Here is a 24,568-nt window from a genome sequence, read left to right on the forward strand (position 1 = left end):
GAAATAGAAAGTATATCTATCTTAACACCAGTGTCACCGGGACAGGAAGCAAAAGGAACTATCATCTATGGGGACAGCAGTTAAAAAAAAAAAAAAAAAAGGCTAACTTTTCTCCACTCAATAAAAGAAAATGTCTTCCTATTTCACTGTCTATCAAACCATATTTTTCACAAACAGAACAAGCATTGACTGTGCCTAAAGCATATGTGGGGTGCTAGTTTTAGGGTCTATGAAGAGAATGGTAAAATTGTGAGCTGCGGTGGTGATGGACACAAGAGGTGGGGTGCTAGTTTTAAGTTCTATTAAGAGAGTGGTAGAACTGTGAGCTGTGGTGGTGATGGACGCAAGAGGTGGGGTGCTAGTTTTAGGGTCTGTAAAGAACATGGTAGAACTATGAGCTGTGATAGTAATGGACACAAGAGGTGGGGTGCTAGTATTAGGGTCTGTGAAGAGCATGGTAGAACTGTGAGCTGTGGTGGTAATGGCCACATGAGGTGGTGTGCTAGTTTCCTGTTCCATTAAGAGAATAGTAGAACTGTGAGCTGTGGTGGTAATTAACACATGAGGTGGTGTGCTAGTTTTAGGTTCCATTAGGAGAATAGTAGAACTGTGAGCTGTGGTGGTGATGGACACAAGAGGTGTGGTGATAGTTTTATTTTCTTTGAAGAGAATGGTAGAACTTTAAGCTGTGGTGGTGATGGACACAAGAGGTGGGGTGTTAGTTTTAGGGTCTATGAAGAGAATGGTAGAACAATGAGCTGTGGTGGTAATGGATGCAAGATAATAAGGAAATTGGTGAGATTGGGAAGTAATGAGATGGCTGGGACAAGGGCTGGGCAGGGGGGGGGGCAGCTGCCCTGGGCACTGTGGTATCATGTGAGGTGGGGGGCACCACAAGGAGTTGGGGGGAGGGGATTTGTGTTGGGAGATGGAATTTGGGGGGTGGCAGGGGATAAGAATCATTCTAGGAGTGGACATTTGGGGAGGTGTGCTAAGAGTAGTGATTTGAGGGTATTTTCTGTTGGGAGGGGGGGGGGGAGAAGATTTGTGCTAGGAGGGGGAGTTTTGGTGGGTTTGTACTAAAAAAGGTAATATAGTAGGGTGGAGGGGATTTATGGTAGGAGTGTATTTTTTTTTTTTTTTTTGGGGGCGGGTGGGGTGGGGGAGGGGGATTTGTGCTAGCAGGGATGATTGGGGTGAGTTGTGCTAAGATGGGGGATTGGGGAGAATTTGTGCTGGAAGGGGGGGATTTGGAGTAGGGGGAGAGGATTTGTTCTCAGAGGGGAAATTTGAGGGGTAGAAGATTTGTACTAGGAGGGGGGAATTTTTGTTCATGTGGGGGGTGGATTTGTGTTGAGGGCATGTGGGAAATGAGAGGGATTGAGCTGGGGGGGGGGGATTTGTGCTGGGAAGGGGACTTCAGCAGGGGCAGATTTGTATTGGGAGGAGGGGAAATTTATGCATGTGGGGTAATTTGGTATGTTCGCCCTGGGCTGTGAGGGGTCCCGGCACTGCTGAGGGGTACAGAGGGGTGGGACTTACAATAAGATGTCACAATCTTTATTTTGTCTCTATAGGGTGATAACAATAAACCTCTAACACAGAAATGCTGCTGTTTTTGCATATGTTTTCTGTACACTTTTTTGTCTTTCCCAACCCACCTTTCTACCCCCAGCAGAATTCCAAATCAAAGTTCAAGTGTTTGAGAATGGCGACCTTTCCCCTTTGGCGTCAGCGACGGTGGAGATTTTCGGCAATCAGAGCAGCTTGGCATCTGGCGTCACCGACCAGGAGGGCATAGCGGTGCTGGGCATCAGCTACAGACTGGGTACCTGGATCCTCGTCACTGCCAGCAAGAGAGGCTACGTCACTAACTCTGTGCCCTGGAAGGTGGATAGACTGCCACGTAAGGATTGTGAGACATAGCGTATGTATGTATGTCCGTGCAAGTGTGTACGTCATTGCATTTGTGATGCTAAAACTTTTTTATAGATACACAATACCAGCTCTGTAACAATCTACATAAAGCTATGCAGTGCAAAGGCCTGCTTGAATAATCAGTTTGATTTATTTGCAATCAAGTTTGCACATTAAGGAATTTGTACAATTCAGATTGTAACTTAGGGTCAGCTTTAGATTTCTGTGTAGTTCCATACCAAGGCAGCAGACTTTTTAATACATGGCTAGCTTTAGGCCTTGCCTTTTACTGATCGTTATCATTTTCAATGCAAACCCATCAAAAGTCAAGCGTAAATCAATTGAGGACTTTTCCAGTAAGACAGGAGTTGCACTAAATTGCCAAAAGTATTGGGACACCTGCCTTTACACGCAAATGAACTTTAATGGCATCCCAGTCTTAGTCTGTAGGGTTCAATATTGAGTTAGCCCACCCTTTCCAGCTATAACAGCTTCAACTCTTCTGGGAAGGCTGTCCACAAGGTTTAGGAGTGTGTCTATGGGAATGTTTTACCATTCTTCCAGAAGCACTTATGTGAGGTCAGGCGCTGATGTGGCCTAGCTTGCAGTCTCCACTCTAATTCATCCCAAAGGCGTTCTGCCGGGTTGAGGTCAGAACTCTGTGCAGGACAGTCAACCCCAAAATCGCTCCACCCCAAAATCGCTCATCCATGTCTTTATGGACCTTTGTATGTGCACTGGTCCAAATCATTTGGTGGAGGAGGGATTATGGTGTGGAGTTGCTTTTCAGGGGTTGGGCTTGGCCCCTTAGTTCCAGAGAAGGGAACATTTAAGGTGTCAGCAGACCAAGACATTTTGGACAATTTCATGCTCCCAACTTTGTGGGAACAGTTTGGGGATGGCCCCTTCCTGTTCCAACATAACTGCACACCAGAGGCCTTCCGGTCCACATCAGTGCCTGACCTTACAAATGCGCTTCTGGAAGAATGGTCAAATATTCCCATAGACACACTCCTAAACCTTGTGAACAGCCTTCTCAGAAGAATTGAAGCTGTTAGAGCTGCAAAGGGAGGGCCAACTCAACAGTGAACCCTACAGACTAAGACAGGGATGCCATTAAAGTTCAAGTGCGTGTAAAGGCAGGCGTCCCAATACTTTTGATAATATAGTGTATGTTCTGCAGCCTGTTTTTAGAGAAGTTCATTTTCCCACCTGTCTCCTGTGGTCTGATAGAAATGACAGCTGTGTGTATGTATCTGGGAGGGGTCTGTTCAAGATTTCTAGAATGCTCTTTGCCTATTGTATGCCCTGATTCTAAAGAGACTTGGGAATGCAGAGAGATAGCACTGGACCCTAGGATTGTCATATTGGTATTGCTATCCAATAATTATTTGATGGTGTTAGTAGAGGTTGTCTGGTTACCAGGCTGGCATCTTCTACTCCTCTAAATGTCCTTAGTTTGCCAGATTTAAGACTGAAGATACAATTTTATAACAGTATAGGGTCAGATAGAATTAAAAAAATCAAAAAGGGAATAAAATGCATTTCAAGGGTCTAAAAATGCCCCCTTCATCAGGGTTTGAGAAGGGAAACAGGGTGTATGGACTGAATTTAGGGTAAAATTCTTAATGGTAGTAACTAGTGTTATATTATTCACATATAGGCTGGAGCTGCAAGCGTAATGTACAGTGGCACAGTAGTTGCACTACTAAAATTGCTAGTGATAAATAAGAGCCATTTTAGTCCTATGCACAAGGTAACATACACTTCGGATGGACCCTTAAGCCTCTTTTACACAGACGTCCAGGAGGCGGTAAAAGTAGTCGGTCGGCCCACGTTTTTAGCACCCTCCCCGACCGGCCACCTACAAGCCCACCTTTTGCCACAGCTGCAAAATCTTGCTTCAAGGTCATGGCAAATAAACTTGGCTTGTTGAGTTTGACAGGTGGCACCACCTGCCATACTTGCCTGTTATGGTCAATGGAACCACGCCACAACCGTAAGACAAGCATTTGCAGTGAGTTATTTCAATATAAAATCCTGCTTGGAACAAAAAAAAAAAAAGCAGGTGGCAGGATCGCCAGAATGCCTGGAAAAAACTGCTGTACCTCCCTCTGACAAGCAATTCACTATGGTATTACATTTCAGGGGGCAGTAGAGACTGCTACCTGTGTGAAAGGGGCCTTAATGAGGTTCAATGCATAAATTGATGCACCTGCACTACTTTTAGACAAAGCAGTGCATTCACATCTGTGTGCTGTAGTACGCTATGTTGATGAGCCAGTCTGCAATCTGAGCCTGATAGGACACGGATAAAAATGATATTACCATTTTTATCCTCAATTCAATCCATTTACATTCTTTCTCTTCTCTCTCTTTCTCTGCCCCGATGAAGGCAATGTATTTAGCCCCTGGAACGCTTTTGCTTCCCTTTTGATCTTCTATCTGACCCCATACTGGAATAAAATTGTATCAGGACTATTAATCTACAGTGTGGCACTTCAATCTTCTAACGAGGACCTATTCCCTAGGCCAAGCAAGAACAGTTTTTCAAGCAAAGAAAAATTATGCCTAGTGATTCACTGGAGGCTAGCGACACATGGAGTGATTACCTGCGGTTAAGAATGGATGTGCGCCCCTGAACGCAGACAGGGATGCACATCCATCCCTAAACACAGATAATGGCTTCATGCTCTATTACAGCTTATCTGAAACACGTGGCCTTACCTTTGCAGAAATACGTTGATCCGGGCGGTGCACGGCCCTGATTGGACAAATGTCATCTTATGCCGCGTACACACGAGCGGACTTTTCGACTGGACTGGTCCAAGGGATTATCCGACGGACTTTTGGCGGACTTCCAACGGACTTTCCCAATGAATGGACTTGCCTACACACGATCACACCAAAGTCTGACGGATTCGTACGTGATGACGTACGACCGGACTAAAATAAGGAAGTTGATAGCCAGTAGCCAATAGCTGTCCTAGCGTCAGTTTTCGTCTATCGGACTAGCATACAGACGAGCGGACTTTTCAATAGGAACTGGGTCCGGCGGAGTTCCGACGCAAAGATTTAAAACATGTTCCAAATCTAAAGTCCGTCAGATTTTCGACCGAAAAAGTCCACTGCAGGTCCAATGAAGCCCACACACGGTCGAATTGTCCGCCGGACTCGGTCAGTCGGACCAGTTCGGTCGAAAAGTCCACTCGTGTGTATGCAGCATTAGCATTGTTGCCATTAGTACGATCGTATTGAATATGTAGGGGCAGAGCTACAAACCCCAGCTGGAAAATATCCCGAAGGATAAGTGATAATTGTGGTTGGTGACCGATCTCTAAATTTGCCAAATGTCTTTATATTTGGATTGATCTAAGGCAGTGGTCTCCAAACTGCGGCCCGAGGGCCAGATATGGCCCTTTGCATGCCTTTATCAGTCCCTTGGGACACTATTCTTTCCACTGATACAAGGCACTATTCCTTCTACATCAAAAATGGGGCTTATATCCTGTCACTTCAACCAACAATAGGGAACTATTCCTCCCACTGACACCAACATTGGGGCTTTATTTCTTCCAATGATGGGGCACTATTCCTTCCCCTGATATCAACAACAGGGCAATATTACTCCAACCAGTACCAATGATGGTGCATTCTTAACTTCCATTGACACTCCCATTAGTCACAGTCTGGCCCCCTTACAGTCTGAAGGACAGTAAAATGGCCCTTTGTTCAGAAAGTTTGGAGACCCCTGATGTAAGGGATCTACGTATTCATCTGGAATTGAAATTCCGATTTTGGGTGGACCCAGCTTCTAAAGTGTTATAATTGCACTGTGCACTTCTTCCTGCCTATTCCCAGTATATATTGTTCTATGGGTGATGTGTATAGTGTCATATTTACAGCTTCCTTACATTCTGTCTGGCAGGATGCATGCAGCTTCCTGTCTTCTTATCCAAGGTCACAAGACGGCATTCATTGGCATTGCTGTCACAGTAATCTTTTCTGGCAGTGCCTCTGATGCATGCACTCCTCCCCCATATATGATGATATCATTGTGTTTTCTATACTCCCCTCACTTATCATATTGACACATCTCAGATGCCTTGAATGTCCCCGACAGTGATCAGCCATTGAAGAGGTCACAGGGGGACGTGCTGCTGAGAGCTGCTTATTAGATGAAAGCAACCGATTGGCAGGATTCAAAATGCCAGACCCCCACCAGTCATAATTACACAGCCAGTGGTGGGGTTTTCCACCCTATAGCTGAATGTAGACTTTCTCCTTTATCACATTATTTCTGATTTGGAAGCGAAGTGCCTATCCAAGATTCCTTCAGCCTTAGGGGATCATGGAGAGAACCAGTTACAACTGTGCTTATATAAGAATTTGAATATTTACTCTTAAAGGACCTGTCCACCCCAAACTGATATTTAAGCTTGTGGAAGCTGCTGTGTGTATTTCCAGCATTTTTTTTAGTTTTAGGTCCCTTTTAACATGGGCTGTCTGATCAGGTCCGCCTGTCAGTTTTTCAGGCGGACCTGATCGGACCCTCTTGTCTCTTTTATGGAGCGGCAGGTGTCAGCAGAACTGTCGCCATCCGATCCGATCCTGTCTGCCAAAAACAGACGGATGGTGGTCCTATTCCCCATACGTCCGGTGGATCGGATCGGTGGACAGGGGTCCGTTTTAATCTGATTGCCCCATAGAGAACAGCAAGCTGTGCAGAGCAGACACAGACCTGTCAGTGAGAATCAGCGGAGAGATCCCCCGAAGAGCAAGCGGTTTCCGCTTGCTCATCGTCCTTTTCACATCGGCATTCTATTTGTTTCAACAGTTCAGTCACATTTTTTCAAAGAAAAAACAGATTCAGTCTACTTCAGTTTTTCTTCAGTTTTGTCATCAGTTTTATACGGGCCCTTTCACACAGGCTTTCCGATCACTTTCCGATCACCTCCACCTGTCAGTTTTTCAGGCAGACCTGTTCGGAGCCTCCATTCACTCCTATGGATAGGGGGATATCAGCGGTGACATGTCAGCTGACACCCGCTGCTATCCAATCCGATCCTGTCTGTAAAATACAGACGGATGGTGACTCTATTTTCCATCCATCTGGCGGATCAGATCGGATAAAAAAAAGACAGGCGGTCTGTTTTCATCTGATCTCCCCATAGAGGAGAGGGGGGCTCTGACAGGTCCGTCTCTGCACAGTGAGTGGAGATGGACCTGTCATCCGCCTGCTGGTTAAGAAAGGGTTAGGGTTCTTTCACACAGGTGGTATGCCCGGCAGGCTTAAAAAACACGTTTGGGTGGAAAATTTTACAACAGAAAGGTCTTCTGCCCAGTTGGCCAATGAGGTGGTCCCTCATGGGCCAGTGGGAATGTATTGGACCCGGGAGGGAGCATGCAAGATTTACCACTACCGGGAGTGTGAGAACTTTACAAGTAAAACGGTGCTTGGAAGCTGTTGTAGGTAGCCCCGGGTTTAGACACAGGCTGAATGTAGGCACAGGCACAAGCTACAGGAAGACACAGGCTGAAGGTAGGCACAGGCACAAGCTACAAGAAGAGGCAGGCTGAAGGTAGGCACCGGCACAAGTGACAGGAAGACACAGACTGCAGGTAGGCACAAGCTACAGGAAGATGCAGGCTGAAGGTAGGCACAGACACAAGCTACAGGAAGACACAGGCTGAAGGTAGGCACCGGCACAAGTTACAGGAAGACACAGACTGCAGGTAGGCACAGGCACAAGCTACAGAAAGACGCAAGCTGAAGGTAGGCACAGGCACAAGCTATAGGAAGATGCAGGCTGAAGGTAGGCACAGGCTGCAGGTAAGCACAAGCTACAGGAAGACAAAGGCTAAAGGTAGGCACAGGCACAAACTATAGGAAGACACAGGCTGAAGGTATATAAAGCAAATGATGTGGTGCTTCCTCAATACAAGAAAAGGTGCATAAACTTCAATAAATAAATGATCAACGCTATATTGCAGATACTCAAATTAAGTGATTGTTTCTGAATAAACAATTCCAAAGAAATATATAAAGTGCTCTGTGCAAAAAAAATCTACATAAACAGTTCAAATGAATATATAAAGTGATCCATTGCAAAAAAACTTCAGTGCAAAAATAAATGTTCATAAAAGTGGTGTCACCATCCACAGTGTACACATAAATAATGTTCAAAATTCTTTCAAAGTCAAGAGCTTCCACCATCCATGAATATAGTGTGCCCCAGCCTCTCACCTCAAGAGAAGACCCCTACAAGTCTAGTTGCACTTCTGTTATCACTCTTTAGGTATCAGCAGCCACAGGCTCCTTCTCCTTGAAACACTCAGCAACCATAAGCCTCTCAATATATACAGGGAATTCCAATGGATACTTTATAGCTCCTCCCCTCCACGCTCCTCCGTAGTAAGCTCACATACAATAAAAATTATTCTCCATGTGCAGAATCTCCATAAAGTATTTTAATAAAAGCAGCAACTTACATTTAAAATAACACTGCTCAGCTTCACAACTATTTGGTACTTCCGGTCTCGGGCGTGACCGGAAGTGACGTCACCCGTCTCCTCCCAATGCGTTACGTCACTGATCATGTGACTTAATCAAGGGTTTAACTGACACCTAAAGCGTGATAACAGAAGTGCGACTAGACCTGTAGGGGTCTTCTCTTGAGGTGAGAGGCTGGGGCACACTATAATCACGGATGGTGGAAGCTCTTCACTTTGAAAGAATTTTGAACATTATTTATGTGTACACTGTGGATGGTGACACCACTTTATGAACTTTTTTTTTTTTTTTTTGCACTAAAGTTTTTTGCATGGATCACTTTATATATTCATTGGAACTGTTTTATGCAGATTTTTTTTGCACGGAGCACTTTATATATTTCATTGGAATTGTTTATGCAGAAACAGTCACTTCATTTGAGTATCTGCAATATAGAGTTGATCATTTATTTATTTATTTATTGAAGTTTATGCACCTTTTCTTGTATTGAGGAAGCGCCACATCATTTGCTTTATATATTATCACTGTGTGGGAACACTTATTTCATGTTGGCAGCTACTTGAATACACACCACACTGGTTTGCGCATTAGTTTATTTACACTTTTAGAGGCTGAATGTAGGCACAGGCACAAGCTACAGGAAGACACAGGCTGAAGGTAGGCACAGGCACAAGCTACAGGAAGACGCAGGCTGAAGGTAGGCACAGGCACAAGCTACAGGAAGACAAAGGCTGAAGGTAGGCACAGGCACAAGCTACAGGAAGACACAGGCTGAAGGTAGGCACAAGCTACAGGAAGACGCAGGCTAAAGGTAGGCACAGGCACAAGCTACAGGAAGACGCAGGCTGAAAGTAGACACAGGTTGCAGGTAGGCACAAGCTACAGGAAGACACAGGCTGAAGGTAGACACAAGCTACAGGAAGACGCAGGCTGAAGGTAGGCACATGCACAAGCTACAGGAAGACGCAGGCTGAAAGTAGACACAGGTTGCAGGTAGGCACAAGCTACAGGAAGACACAGGCTGAAGGTAGACACAGGTTGCAGGTAGGCACAAGCAAAAAGAAAGAAACAGGCTGAAGGCAGACACAGGTTGCAGGTAGGCACAAGCTACAAGAAGACACAGGCTGAAGGTAGGCACAGGCACGAGCTACAGGAAGACACCGGTTGAAGGTAGACACAGGCTGAAGGTGGGCACAGGCACAAGCTACAGGAAGTCGCAGGCTGAAGGTAAGCACAGGCACAAGCTACAGGAACGCAGGTTGAAGGTAGACACAGGTTGCAGGTAGGCACAAGCTGCAAGAAGACACAGGCTGGAGGCAGGCACAGGCACATGCACAGAAGGTAGAAATAGGCACAGACTGAGGGTGTAGGTGGACACAGACTGAGGGCCGGTTCACATCTGAATCGCATAGGAACGTGGCTCGCATTCCTGTGCGACTTGGTGCAATTTTCATTAGAATGGTCTGAAATCGGAAAAGATTGCACAAAAAGTATTGCATGCCTACTTTTCAAAAGCACACCACACCAAAATCGCATGGTACTGCAGTACCATGCCATCTGGTGCAGGCAAGCGCACTGCTATTTGTGATCTGCATTTTGGGTGTCTTATATATGTGTATGTAATATATTGACACCAGCAGCAAATCGCACGCCTAGTGCGAATGTTGTACTGGAAATGTGCACAGAACAGGGGTTTCCTGCACTGCATTCTTGTGTGAATGAGCCCTGAAGGTAGAAACATGCCCAGACTGAAGGTAGGCATAGGCTGAAAGCAGTATTAAACCAAAAACCAATAATGTAATATATTGCAGCTTACCAATCATTAGATGAGATAGCTGCATTTGTTTCTTTTTTTAGATTTTTTTCCTCTGTTTTGCCCTGGTGATCTGGCCAGTAACATTCCTCCTGTATTATACAGACACCACTCTGGATGAAGGAGTACAAGGGGCGGATTTAGACAGCAGTATTGTCAGTCTGGGGGAGGGAGTGTTGGATGTACTAACATATTTAAATACACTAACAAATTGAAGCCAAACTCCAGCTTTATAATCAGTTACAGAAACATTTGTTTTTCCTTTCAGTGTACAATTTTCACATAAATAAATAGAAGCTGGTCATTTTTAGCACCCCTGCCAGTGGTAAATGGTTTGGCTCATCCTTGTAATTGGGTATAAACAGTGCAGCTCTAAAACATAAATCATACAAATATGAATTAATATTAATCATAAAGTGAAAAAAATATACGTGTGTGTGTTTATATAGAAAAACTCATAAACAGTTCATGTTTCAAAAGTGAGTCCATATATTCGTGATTCAGATAATAATAATCAATCACCCAAGTGGAAAGAAATCATCGCTGTGAAAACCTTCTGCCACCAAAATAGTGTAAGGAGGCTTACCGGAACAATGGGACCCTATTTAGCATCTATCAAATGGGTCAAATGGGCTTTGGTGTCTCAAAACCTGAATAGGGAATCTTCACTGGAATCATCGCCAAACGCCGACAGCCACCGTAGCCAATGGAATGGTGTGTAAACGTATAGGACCTTTCAGGTCCTCTCATCAATACTCCGTTAGGACATAAATTCCGCAAACAATGACCACATAAGCATCCAGTGTGCATGAGTAGAGATTTCCACCATTTGTTGCCCACAAATGCCATAAAACCATTTAAAGCCAAAATGGTTTTATAGCATTTGTGGGCAACAGATGGTGGAGCGCTACACATTTTTTTTTTTTATTGTGCATTAAAAAAAGAAAACAAATATGCTATCTGCCAATAGAACTTAATCAAAAAGTGCATCCTATGCATCTTGGGCGGCACAGTGGTGTAGTGGGTAGCACTTTCACCTATCAGTAAGAAGGGTCGCTGGTTCTAATCCCAACCACACTACCTGCCTGGAGTTTGCATGTTCTCCCTGTGCCTGTGTGGTTTTCCTCCGGGTACTCTGGTTTCCTCTCACACTCCAAAGACATGCTGGTAGGTTAAATGGATCCTGTCTAAATTGTCCCTAGTATGTATGAATGTGAGTTAGGGACCTTAGATTGTAAGCTCCTTGAGAGTAGGGACTGAAATAAATGTACAATGTATATGTAATGTGCTGCATAAATTGACAGCGCTATATAAGTACCTGAAATAAATACATCTAAAAATATAGAAAATATACCAAATCAAATCATTATTATTCCACTAAAAAAATAATGTCAAAGCAATAACTCCAAGGCCTACAATAAATACCACGTTATCTCCTCCGATTCCGCAACATGGCTGGTTGACGAACAGCCGTTCAAGACTCACCAAACTTCTACTAACATGAAATTAGCAGAAGGAGCCCAAAGGGTGACGTTAAAGAGCTGAAAAACCACGTAGTACGTCACTACGTTTGTAATTGTTGGCTAACAATTGTGTGGCCGTGTGTATGCAAGACAAGTTTGAGCCGACTCCCTTCGGACAAAATTCCACGGTTTTGTTGGCCAACAATCCGATCGTGTGTACGAGGCTTAACACTATTTTGGTGGCAGAAGGTTTTCACAGCGATGATTTCTTTCCACTTGGGTGATTATTATTATCTGAACCACTAATATATGGACTCACTTTTGAAACATGAACTGTTTATGAGTTTTTCTATATATACACACATGTATAATTTTTTCACTTTATGATTCATATTAATTCATATTTGTATGATTTATGTTTTAGAGCTGCACTGTTTATACCCATTTTTTTTGCACAAGTTGTCTCTTGTAATGCTGGCTGCTTTGTACTTGTTATCATTTATATTTTTGAACACTAAGTGCGGTTTAAGCCTATATTACTCATCCTTGTAATTGCAAGAGAGCTCTTTTGCTGAAAAACAACAGACTTACCGGCTGAATCATCAGATGAAAATAAAACAACAAAGAAAGCCTAAAAAAAGGAATCTAATCCAGCCATCACATCTGAGAATCGCTAAACTGCAATATGATAAATGTTTGCTTTTGGGTTTAATACTGCTTGAAGATAAGCAAAAGCTTAAGGTAAAAATAGGCATAGCATTTTTTTTTTTAATACTAGTGACAGAGTTGATTTAGGTCCTGCTTTCCTGCCTTTGTTTGTGTTCTCCAGCATTATACAACATAGCAGAGATTTGAGTCTTCTTTCTCTCTTTTAATGCAGTGTATGCCTCTGTAAGCTTGTACCTCCTTCCTGAAAGACCCGCCACCCTAATCCTCTATGAAGATATTGTGCAGATTCTACTGGGTTCTCCAGGTAAACTTTATTTATTTTGGGTTTTTATTAGTGCTTTTCTGTTTTATACCTTGATGTCCTTGTTTGTAATTCTCATTTATATCATACAGGTTTATACTGTATTACAATGCATGTTCTTGCACAAGTAATATTTACTATCAATGGCCTCTTTAACCTTGTAGGTACACTTACTGTAAGGGAGAGGTACTGTGATGCAAGTGGAAGTGTTTAATGGAAATTTGACATACCTAGACTATAAATTTTCCTTTCCTTCCATATCAACATTTATGATGTCCCATGTTGAGAATACATTAATAAGCATCCCCCCTCTGAGAGCTAACAGCCGACACTTTGCAGCTGGTGTCCCTCAGATCTGGTTGTCATCGACAGCTCCTTTTCCCACTAATAATTTACAATTTACCCAATTGTAGTGGTTCCTAATCATGTGAAGTTAGTTGTGACATAGGGCTTGATTTACTAAAACCGGAGAGTGCAAAATCTGGTGAAACTCTGCATAGAAACCAATCAGCTTCCAGGTTTTTTTTTGTCAAACAGGCTGACGTTAGAAGCTGATTGGCTACCATGCATAACTGCACCAGATTTTGCAAGCTCCAGTTTTAGTGAATCAGCCCCATAGTGATCACATGTAGGAGGCTTCATTGACAAAATAAACTTGCAGCCTGAAGATGGCACTGCTACCTCAAGGTGGCAGTGTTTATTTGTTTAATACTGTAATTATCAGATACAATTATAGCAATAAAACATATTGTGATTTTTTTTTTATAGTACAAAAATGTTAATACTTTCCCCTCCTATTGATGTTTCAGTTGATTATTTTTTCTACCGTGGGCTTACACAATATGGTTAAAATGTACTTTACATGGTTGCAATATTAATATGGACAGCTCTCATGTACCTGGATTTGCATATGTTCCATGGTTCATGCTGTGAAATTGTATTAGGGAGGTTTTAATCTAAATGTTTATTGGAAAAAAAAATACATTTTAGTAAGTTTTAAAACTGTGTACCAGCTAAACCTTAAGTGGACTTTAAAAAATATTATGGGTGCAAATTATTATAGAATTGTTGTCAAATTAGCTGACAATGTGATCTAGGCATCTCTGCAATAATGCCCTCTGTTCACGAAAGGGTTAAATTGGAAGAATATGAATAGGGCCTCTTTTCAGTGAATCATGGGATAGACTCATCAAACCTGGCTATTACAAAGAGGTAGACTGACAAGTGTGATTGCTGATTGCTTTTTTTGCTAATATGACTGTCTGGTGAATCAGAGTAGCCCAGATATAGAAGCAGCAGATGGTGTGAATCACCTAAGGGCTTATGTAATATAACAGTTCAAAGAGCAATAAAGTGCTGCAACTCATACCAGTAAGTCCACAATCAGTGTAAGCAAAAACTACAACAAGCTGATTCTTGATTGGTTAATGCAAATCACAGCCTGCAGTTAGAGGTACAAGACTGGAATTATAATGGAGTAATATAACTATAGTAATAAATGCACATGTATGACAGTCCACCAAAGAAAACCAACAAATATAGACAGAATCTTTTCTTCTCCACTTGGCAGGCCTATTTAGGTTTAGGTTAAATGGTGCAAAAAAGGGGAGAAAATGAAGGCTGGGTTCATACTGAGGAACGGTGCGTCTCCATTCACCGTTTCAGGTCTGATTTCAGCCTTCATTTTTGGCTGAATTCGGACCTGAAACGGACCAGAAAACGCACAGCAATTCGCACCGAAGCCGCTTCGGAGATGTGTGAACTGGCTCCGCAGAGAGCCGGTCACAATCTCCTGACATGTGAACTGGATGTGGAGAAATGCGAATTGGATGTGGAGAAATCTGCATCCAATTTGCACTGGTGTGAACCCAGCCTTAAAAAATTGGTTGTAACATATTAAGGGCAACTCTACAATCTGATTAAAGCTAAATAAAACACATCTCGTCAGTGTCACATACAATTCGCTCCCTTTTTTTAGACATACGTTTAATACCATGTGAGTCCACATACATTTAAAATTTCTGTACAATTATTCTAAACTTCAAGCACTGTGCAATCTGACTGTATACCATCATCTGTGGATCGTTATCCTTGCTATTAAAGTGGATCCGAGTCACTACAGATCCTCGGGGAACACTTTCCATAATGTGCAAGTGTGCTTGGCATATTTGCATATTATGAATAAATATAAATATCTAAGCAGCACTACATTCATAAAAATTGTGCAAACAGGCAAACTGGTGTAGTGTTCATATTGTGCAAATAATGCAAAATGAAAAATGTATAAGAAGATTGCAATTCCTTCAAATTATGTGGACATAGACAGCGCTATGTCAGCAATAATAATGCAATCCTGTGTTATTATTATAAAATTCATATAGTGATATATGAATATATTTGCACATTTATGACAAACTTTGCTCTTAGTTTGCCCCTCACTAGTGATGCAGGGTCCGTGCTTCCAGTAAATTCCCTGTTGCTGTCTTTGGACAGGGGCTGTCTTTCTTAAGTCATTGGGTGGCCATTGATGATGTGACTCCCATGTATATACCCTGGAGTTATATTATCCTGGTGCTTGGCTAAACTCCCAACACCTTACAGATGCCAGGCACTGCGCATGTGCTGCAGATTGTGTATAGTAAAAAAAAAAATGCTAGCAAACAGGTGCAGATAGTGTTTTGCCAGAAAGTTTTGTGCTAAAAATCTACATTTTTTAAAGGAGACTTCTGCTTTGAGCATTTGATGCTAAATATTAAGAATGCCCCCCCCCCCCCTTGCATGTTTGGTTGTTTTTTGCTACATCATTATTACTCTGAGCAGATAAAGTGAGTCTATGGTTTTGTTGTTTATAATCTATATCCTTGTCTACAGGTGTCCGCAGCCAACCCGTAGTGCAGTTCCAGAGGAAGTCTATCCGTTTACCTCGATCCTCTACTTATACCCAGCTATCATCCTCTCTTACTACCACAAGCAATCTGCACCAGATGAAAGGATTCCCAGCATTCATTGGGGCCGATCCTGATTCCAGCAACGGGGGTAAGACCTGGCAAATAAAATACTAGTTTCCTTTAAGGACTAGCACAATTAAACTGGATCAAGAGTAACGATAAAATGACCTTCACCCTCCATAACCACCAAGCTAAATCTATTAAAACATGGCAACCCTGGATACAATACTGGTTTTCTGGATGCATGAGGTCTGGGACTGCGCGGCCCTGATTGCCCTCAACCCCCCATTTTTCCTCTTTTCTTCTTTCTGGTTTACCTTCTATATTGACCAAAATTTTGAGATCCCTAGTTATATGACTCATGATCACTTGAAGAGGCCTTGATATAAGACGCAGTGGCTGTATTTTATGATGGTTTACTTACAATCTTGCCTGGACAGGAAATCCAGCCTGTTTATGAATTCTCAATATCTTTTGTATGTAAAAATAGGTCTCTTTGATACTACTAATGTCCCTGCATCATATAGAGATATGGAAAGAAGAAATCAATGGCTGCACATACAGAACTTCCAATTGCCTTTTATTTTGTTTCACAAAGATAACACCAAAGACACCAAACTGCGGTCACGTAGACGCGTTTCACACATACATCTTGTGCTTAATCATTGCTTAATCAGGTAATGATTAAGCACAAGATGTATGTGTGAAACGCGTCTACGTGACCACAGTTTGGTGTCTCTGGTGTTATCTTTGTGAAACAAAATAAAAGGCAATCGGAAGTTCTGGATGTGCAGCCATTTCTTTCTTCTTTCCAAGTTTCCCACTGAGGCGGGCCAGGGCTAGCACCCCAATCAGCCTTATCTTTATACACCTGGAGCAGCGGTTCTTTTTCTTGTATCATATAAAGATATCCCTCATCATCGGTCATATCAATGTGTAGTTTGACTCTGTTTGTTTCATGTCTTTGATATATTATCTCTTTTTATTTTTTTTGTACTCTGAGAGGAAAACCAATATTTAGGTTGAAATCTAAAAGCTAAAGGGGTTCCAAGCAAAGCAACACAATGTAGAACACAAAGAATGGTCAAACTTTTAAGATGTGTTTGAAGTAAGTCATGTAGTGTCTAGGGCTAGAGGGAAGAGTCTTGTAGTGTGTAGGCTAAAGGAAAGAGCCATATAGTGTGTCTAGGTCTAGAAGGAAAAGCCATACAGTGTGTAGGTCTAGGGGGAACAACCACATAGTGTGTAGGTCTTGAAGGAAGAGCCGTACAGTGTGTAGGTCTACAGGCAACAGCCATGTAGTGTCTAGGTCTAGAGGGAAGAACCATGTTGTTTCTAGGTCTAGAAGGGAGAGACAAATAGTGTGTTTAGGTCTAGAGGTAAGACCCATATAGTGTGTCTGGGTCTTGAGGGAAGAGTCATGTCTACTTCCAGAGAGAACAGCCATATAATGTCTAGGTCTAGACGGGAAGAGTCATGTCAAGTCTAGGTCTAGGGGAACAGCCATATAGTGTGTCTAGGTCTAAAGGGAACAGCCATGTGATGTGAAGGTCTGGAGGGAAGAGCCATATAGTGTCTAGGTCTAGAGGGAAGAGCTATACAGTGTGTAGGTCTTGAGGGAACAGCCATGTAGTGTCTAGGTCTAGAGGGAAGAACCATGTTGTTTCTAGGTCTAGAATGGAGAGACAAATAGTGTGTTTAGGTCTAGAAGGAAGAGCCATGTAGTGTGTCTAGGTCTGGAGGGAAGAGTCATGTCAACTTCTAGAGGGAACAGCCATATAATGTCTAGATCTAGACAGGAAGAGTCCTGTCAAGTCTAGGTCTAGGTAGAGGGAAGAGACAAATAGTGTCCAGGTCTAGAAGGAAGATCCATGTTGTGTTTAGGTCTAAGGTCTAGAGGGAAGAGTCACATAGTGCTTGGGTCTAGAGGGAGAAACCATATAGTGCCTAGGTCAAGAGGGAAGAGCCATGTAGTGTGTCTAGGTCTAGAGGGAAGAGCAATGTAGTATCTAAGTCTAGAGGGAAGAGCCATGTAGTATCCAAGTCTAGAGGGAAGAGCCATGTAGTATCTAAGTTTAGAGGGAAGAACCATGTAGTGTCTAGGTCTAGAGGACACAGCCATGTAGTTTGTCTAGGTCTAGGGGGAACAGCCATGTAGTGTTTAGAGAGAAACAAAATGTTACCCCAGCTCCACTGCCAATATGAAAGTCCACGAGCTGTGATCCGGTGCACTAGCCAGGACGTTCAGGCCCCAAATACAATACTTGAATCAAAAAGGGCTGGCAACTCGGATGCTCTTGAATAAAAGTCCTTTATTGGTTACATAGGTACACGGGTACAGGCTATACGCTGATGCATTTCTGCTAAGAAGCCTTCATCAAAGCATACGTGTTTGATTTAAAAACTGATATTTATAACAAAGTAAGCACTCCAAATGGGGCGGGTGCATCCTGATCATGTAGTGTGTAGGTCTAGAGGGAAGAGCCATATAGTATCTACGTGTAGAGGAAAGATCCATGTTTTGTTTAGCTGTGGAGGGAACAGCCATGTAGAGCCATGTAATGTGTCTAGGTCTAGAAGGAAGAGCCATGTAATGTGTCTAGGTCTAGAAGGAAGAGCCATGTAATGTGTCTAGGTCTAGAAGGAAGAGCCATGTAATGTGTCTAGGTCTAGAAGGAAGAGCCATGTAATGTGTCTAGGTCTAGAAGGAAGAGCCATGTAATGTGTCTAGGTCTAGAAGGAAGAGCCATGTAATGTGTCTAGGTCTAGAAGGAAGAGCCATGTAGTGTGTAGGTCTTGAGGGAAGAGCTATATAGTATCTATGTCTATAGAAAAGAGCCATGTTTTGTTTAGCTCTGGAGGGAACAGCCATGTAGAGTGTCTAGTTCTAGAAGAGCCATGTAGTGTCTAGGTCTAGAAGGAAGAGCCATGTAGCGCTAGAGGGAAAAGCCAAATTGTGCATAGTTCTAGAGCAGGGGTCCTCAAACTACGGCCCGCGGGCTGAATCCGGCCCTCCAGCGTTTTTTATCCGGCCCGCGGAATGCCCCTTTAACATTGCAGCACTCCCCCTGCCCTCTGCTACTTTTATCACACAGGACGGGACACATGACAGGTCTGGACAAAGGACCTTTTGTGTTAAGAAGCAGGTGATTGGTTACTAGGCATCAGGGCGGTCCCAGGAATCAATCACCTGCCTTTCACTTGCAAAGTCCCGCCCTTTGTCCGGACCTACCATGCTTCGTGTCTCGGTGATACAGGTAACAGAGGGGAGTGCTGTGATATTATACAAGGGGCGGCAGTGTGATATGGGGGATCTGTGATATGGGGGAAACTGTGATGGGGGAGTCTGTGATATGGGGGATCTGTGATATGGGGGAAGTCTGTGATATGGGGGATCTGTGATATGGGGGGATCTGTGATATGGGGGAGTCTGTGATATGGGGGGAGTCTGTGATATGGGATCTGTGATATGGGGGGATCTGTGATATGGGGGAGTCTGTGATATGGGGGAGTCTGTTGTATGGGGGGGATCTGTGATATGGGGGGATCTGTGATATGGGGGGATCTGTGATATGGGGGGGGGGTCTGTGATATGGGGGATCTGTGATGGGGGAGGATCTGTGATATGGGGGAGTCTGTAAAATGGGGGATCTGTGATGGGGGAGTCTGTGATATGGGGAGATCTGTTATGGGGGAGTCTGTGATATGGGGGATCTGTGATGGCGGAGTCTGTGATATGGGGAGATCTGTTATGGGGGGTCTGTTATGGGGGAATCTGTGATGGCGGAGTCTGTTATGGGGGGATCTGTGATGGGAGAGTCTGTTATGGGGGAATCTGTGATATGGGAGATCTGTGATGGGGAGATCTGTGATGGCGGAGTCTGTTATGGGGGGATCTGTGATGGCGGAGTCTGTTATGGGGGGATCTGTGATGGGGTAGTCTGTTATGGGGGGATCTGTGATGGCGGAGTCTGTTATGGGGGGATCTGTGATGGGGGAGTCTGTTATGGGGGGATCTGTGATGGCGGAGTCTGTTATGGGGGGGATCTGTGATGGCGGAGTCTGTTATGGGGGGATCTGTGATGGGGGAGTCTGTTATGGGGGGATCTGTGATGGCGGAGTCTGTTATGGGGGGATCTGTGATGGCGGAGTCTGTTATGGGGGGATCTGTGATGGCGGAGTCTGTTATGGGGGGATCTGTGATGGGGGGACTGTGATATGGGGGGATCTGTGATGGCGGAGTCTGTTATGGGGGGACCTGTGATGGGGGGACTGTGATATGGGGGGATCTGTGATGGCGGAGTCTGTTATGGGGAAAGTCTGTGATGGGGCGTCTGTTATGGGGGTATCTGTGATGGGGGAAGTATGTGATATGGGGGAGTCTGTTATGGGGGGAATCTGTTATGTGGGGCTTTGTGATGGAGAGGAGTTTGTGTTGGGGGGCTTTGTGATGGGGGGATCTGTCATGGGGGGGCTTTGTTATGGGGTGAGTCTGTGATGGGGAGGGGGGGTCTGTGATTGGGAGTGGTTCTGTAATGAGGGGAGTCTGTGAAATACTGTTAAGTTCATATTGATTACAATTGTTCTTTATTTTAAATATTGTACTGTTTTTTCCTGTTTTTTTTTTTTTTTTGCACTACAAATAAGATGTGTGCATAGGAATTAGTTCATATTTTTTTAAACTATAGTGCGGCCCCCCAACAGTCTGAGAGACCGTGAGCTGGCCCCCTGTCTAAAAAGTTTGAGGACCCCTGTTCTAGAGGAAAGAGCTGTATCGTGTCTAGATCTAGAGGGAAAATCGGGTAACTTGATATCTAGGAATGTCATTGGTAATTGTGTTGCAGAGCCCAGACAGAACAATTGAGACTAATGTACTGTGAACGCCAAGCTTTCTTTGCAATTCCCCCTCTAGTGGTCATAAATAGCATTGCATCCATGTGAAATGCTCCCTGTCCAGCTTCATTTTCATGCATCTGCCTTGTAACACATCTAAAACTGATGCATCTTGACATTTATCTGTACAGCGACTGTGTGTGATTGCAGTCAATAGGAATTTATGGAAACACATTATATATTTTTTTGGACAAATTTTAAAATTACATTCAGGGAGCCATTCTGTGTTTTTAATTTCCAGCATAACAGACTAAATAGGAAATGAACTCAAGCTCTATTAGAATATGGATGTTTGTACTTGTATGAATGTTGTAGCCTAAATTTGATGAAGATATATTCGGCTAAAGCTGAACCACAGGTAGAAATGAAAAGCACCATTAATGCACTTATGTAAAAAAAAAAAGACTGTATTTTTTATCCAGCTAGCATGAGAATCTATTTTTTTTCTTTATATCAACTTCCTGTTATCTCCTGCACAGCACTACTCAGACTCTTATGCCCCGTACACACGGTCGGATTTTCCGATGGAAAATGTCCGATCGGAGCGTGTTGTCGGAAATTCCGACCGTGTGTGGGCTCCATCGGACATTTTCCATCGAATTTTCCGACACACAAAGTTGGAGAGCAGGAGATAAAATTTTCCGACAACAAAATCCGTTGTCGGAAATTCCGATCGTGTGTACACAAATCCGACGGACAAAGTGCCACGCATGCTCAGAATAAATAAAGAGATGAAAGCTATTGGCCACTGCCCCGTTTATAGTCCCGACGTACATGTTTTACGTCACCGCGTTTAAAACGATCGGATTTTCCGACAACTTTGTGTGACCGTGTGTATGCAAGACAAGTTTGAGCCAACATCCGTCGGAAAAAATCCTAGGATTTTGTTGTCGGAATGTCCGAACAAAGTCCGACCGTGTGTACGGGGCATTATGGCGCGTACACACGATCGGACATTCCGACAACAAAATCCATGGATTTTTTTCTGACGGATGTTGGCTCAAACTAGTCTTGAATACACAAATCTTGTCGGAAATTCCGAACGTCAAGAACTCGGTGACGTACAACACGTACGACAAGCTGATTAAAATGAAGTTCAATAGCCAGTGCGGCTCTTCTGCTTGATTCCGAGCATGCGTGGAACTTTGTGCGTCGGAATTGTGTACACACGACTGTAATTTACGAGAACGGATTTTGTTGTCGGAAAATTTGAGACCCAGATCTCAAATTTTGTGTGGCGGAAATTCCGATGGAAAAAGTCCGATGGAGTCTTCCGACAACAAGCTCCCATCGAACACTTTCCGTCGGAAAATCTGTCCGTGTGTATGGGGCATTGGAGGGTGGGGTAGCTCTAATGCCGCATACACAAGAGCGGACTTTTCAGCATCAAAGGTCCGACGGCCTTTCCGACACTTTCGACGGAGTTACGACAGACTTTCAAATGAAAGTCCGTTCGAAAGTCCGTTCGTTTGAACGTAATGACGTACGACCGGACTAGAATAAGGAAGTTCATAGCCAGTAGCCAATAGCTGCCCTTGCGTCCTTTTTTGTCCGTCGGACTAGCATACAGACGAACGGATTTTTCGACCGGACTCGAGTCCGACGGAAAGATTTGAAACATGTTCCAAATCTAAAGTCCGTCTGATTTTCAACAGAAAAAGTCAGCTGAAGGTCTGATGAAGCCCACATTCGTTCCGTCGGACCAGTCCGGTCGAAAAGTCCGGTCGTGTGTACATGGCATTAGAGCCAATAAGACACAAATACTATATTGCACATGTGCTGACAGAATAAGATAGCACAGTAAGTTGAGTTAATAATGGCTTATCAGTGTTCCGCTGCTCCTTTACTGTCCAATCAGCAGGCTGTGGTGCAGGAAGGTGACACCAGTGCATTCCTTAACTTTGATAAAGAAAGTTATGTCAACCTTCTGGGTGTGTTGTCTGGCAGGGGTGTCTGGATTATAAGGTTGGCTGAACAGAATTCCAAAAATGTTTTGCCTGGTGCGGTCACATGATCCAGAAGCAATGTCAGGGAGTGCTCGACAACAGACCTCAGTTCCTGGAGCCTTAATGTCACCCACCAGCTTTCATTGCCCCTCCATTGTCAGCACTTTCTCCCCTCCCCTGCAGCAGCCGCTCACTGACACAGGGGAGCCAATGCTTCTGAATCACATGACCTCACCAAAGCAGGATCAAGAAAAGGTATTTACACTGCTCTCTTTTATTAAATGGTATGCAGCGTATGTAGGAGGGGGGTAAACAATGCTTTTGATAAGACTTATTTTCAGCCTATACTTCCACTTTAACATTCTGTCCTTGTGAGAATGGTGAGCAATGCAAATGGAGAGAGGGTGGATCTCTCCCATGGGGGCATGCCAATAAAAATCTGGCAGGGGTTTGAACTTTTTCCTACTCTGTACAAAACCAAGAAAAAAAAATACTGGCTATACAGTAGATACACTTTAACCCCTACATGGCTCAGCCTCAGAAATGCTCAAACTTGCCCCATCATTTGATTTTATCAGGCCCTGCACAGCTAGATCTTCTTATTGTTGGACGATCCGTATGTCCAGCATCATCCAGGTCTGACCATAATTGTGCTGGTTTCATTGCTTTGTCTTGTGTAACACCTTGAGGGTTTTCCCTGTCATCCTCCTCCTCCTCCCATGTATGCCCACAGCTGATTTCATAATGGCTCCTGAGCCTGGGGGGGGGTGCATTAATGTTATCATTATTAATTATTTACAGAGTATCTTCATATTTGCAGCACTTTGCAGTTTAGAAGTAATAATTGCAGAGTTATCTTCCTGAAAGCCTGATGCAGATGGATCCTGCCCCTGCTGGGTACTTGTGCCGTCTACAGGGAGTCTTAGGAGACAAAAAAGCATCCAGAATAATTGGAGGCAGCTGACGTTATATGCTATCTGCTGGCTGTTGAAGGCCAAAGATTCAGAGTTGTGTTATGACGTTATGTCTATTGAATCCCAATCCCAGTTACATGGCCTATCCTTTATTATGCTCAGATAAAATGTGTCAAAAAAGATCCTTTTTAAAGCTAATTTTTTTCAGTTTAAATCAGCTAAATCAGCCTTCTAGTTCATTTTCTTTAGAATGTCACAGACTGAGTAGAAAAGCCTGTGCACAGGCAGCATGCTTTAGGTCTTCAAACTGCGGCCCAGGGGCCAGATGCAGCCTTTTACTTGCCTTTACCCGGCCCTTGGGGCTCTGTTCCTTTCACTGTTACAAAACTATATTCCTCCACACTGACACCAACGATGGGACATTATTCCTCCCACTGACACCAACGATGGGACATTATTCCTCCCACTGACACCAATGACTGGGCACTATTCCTCCCCACTGACACCATTGATGGGGTACTATTCCTCCCCACTGACACCAACGATGGGGTATTATTCCTCCCCACTGACACCAACGATGGGGTACTATTCCTCCCCACTGACACCAACAATGGGGTACTATTCCTCCCCACTGACACCAACGATGGGGTACTATTCCTCCCCACTGATACCAACGATGGGGTACTATTCCTCCCCACTGACACCAACGATGGGGTACTATTCCTCCCCACTGACACCAACGATGGGGTACTATTCCTCCCCACTGTGCCGATTGCAAAACGATTGCAATTATTGGGCATTATTCCTCCCTCTGACACCAACGATGGGGTACTGTTCCTCCCACTGACACCAACGATGGGGTACTGTTCCTCCCACTGACACCAACGACTGGGCATTATTCCTTCCACAGACACAAAAATTGCGAGAGGAACCACAGGTTCAAACATTTGGTGTATGTGCTTGGCTGAGGAGCCAATGGGGCGAAGCTACCATCTGTGGGATTATGACTAAGTCAGACTCCCCCTTGAAGGTGACAATATCGCAGTGCCGTGGAGCACAGGTTGGCATGGGATAGCAGGCCCCCCCACCGCCTTTGCCGGGGCAGGGGCCGGCGCATAGTGCTGCTTGCCTTGGGACTATTACTAATTCTCCCACTGGCACCAACGATTGGACACTATTCCTCCCACTCA

The 24,568-nt window shown here is 43.9% G+C and overlaps 1 protein-coding gene across 5 annotated transcripts in view; it reads left to right on the forward strand.

The window, feature by feature from the left end:
* Nucleotides 1-24,568, forward strand: part of FAM171A2 (family with sequence similarity 171 member A2) — a 59,993-nt gene that overhangs the window by 21,841 nt on the left and 13,584 nt on the right. For 2 of the 5 annotated variants that reach the window (XM_073607697.1, XM_073607692.1), the window contains exons 2-4: nt 1,676-1,915; nt 12,588-12,680; nt 15,549-15,713. In XM_073607697.1, coding sequence (XP_073463798.1) covers nt 1,676-1,915; nt 12,588-12,680; nt 15,549-15,713 — 498 coding nt within the window. The remainder of the gene's footprint in view (nt 1-1,675; nt 1,916-12,587; nt 12,681-15,548; nt 15,714-24,568) is intronic. The other 3 variants (XM_073607694.1, XM_073607693.1, XM_073607696.1) reach the window with 3 other exon arrangements.

This window comes from Aquarana catesbeiana, linkage group LG12, assembly GCF_042186555.1.
Source record: "Aquarana catesbeiana isolate 2022-GZ linkage group LG12, ASM4218655v1, whole genome shotgun sequence".
Taxonomy (NCBI): Eukaryota; Metazoa; Chordata; class Amphibia; order Anura; family Ranidae; genus Aquarana; species Aquarana catesbeiana.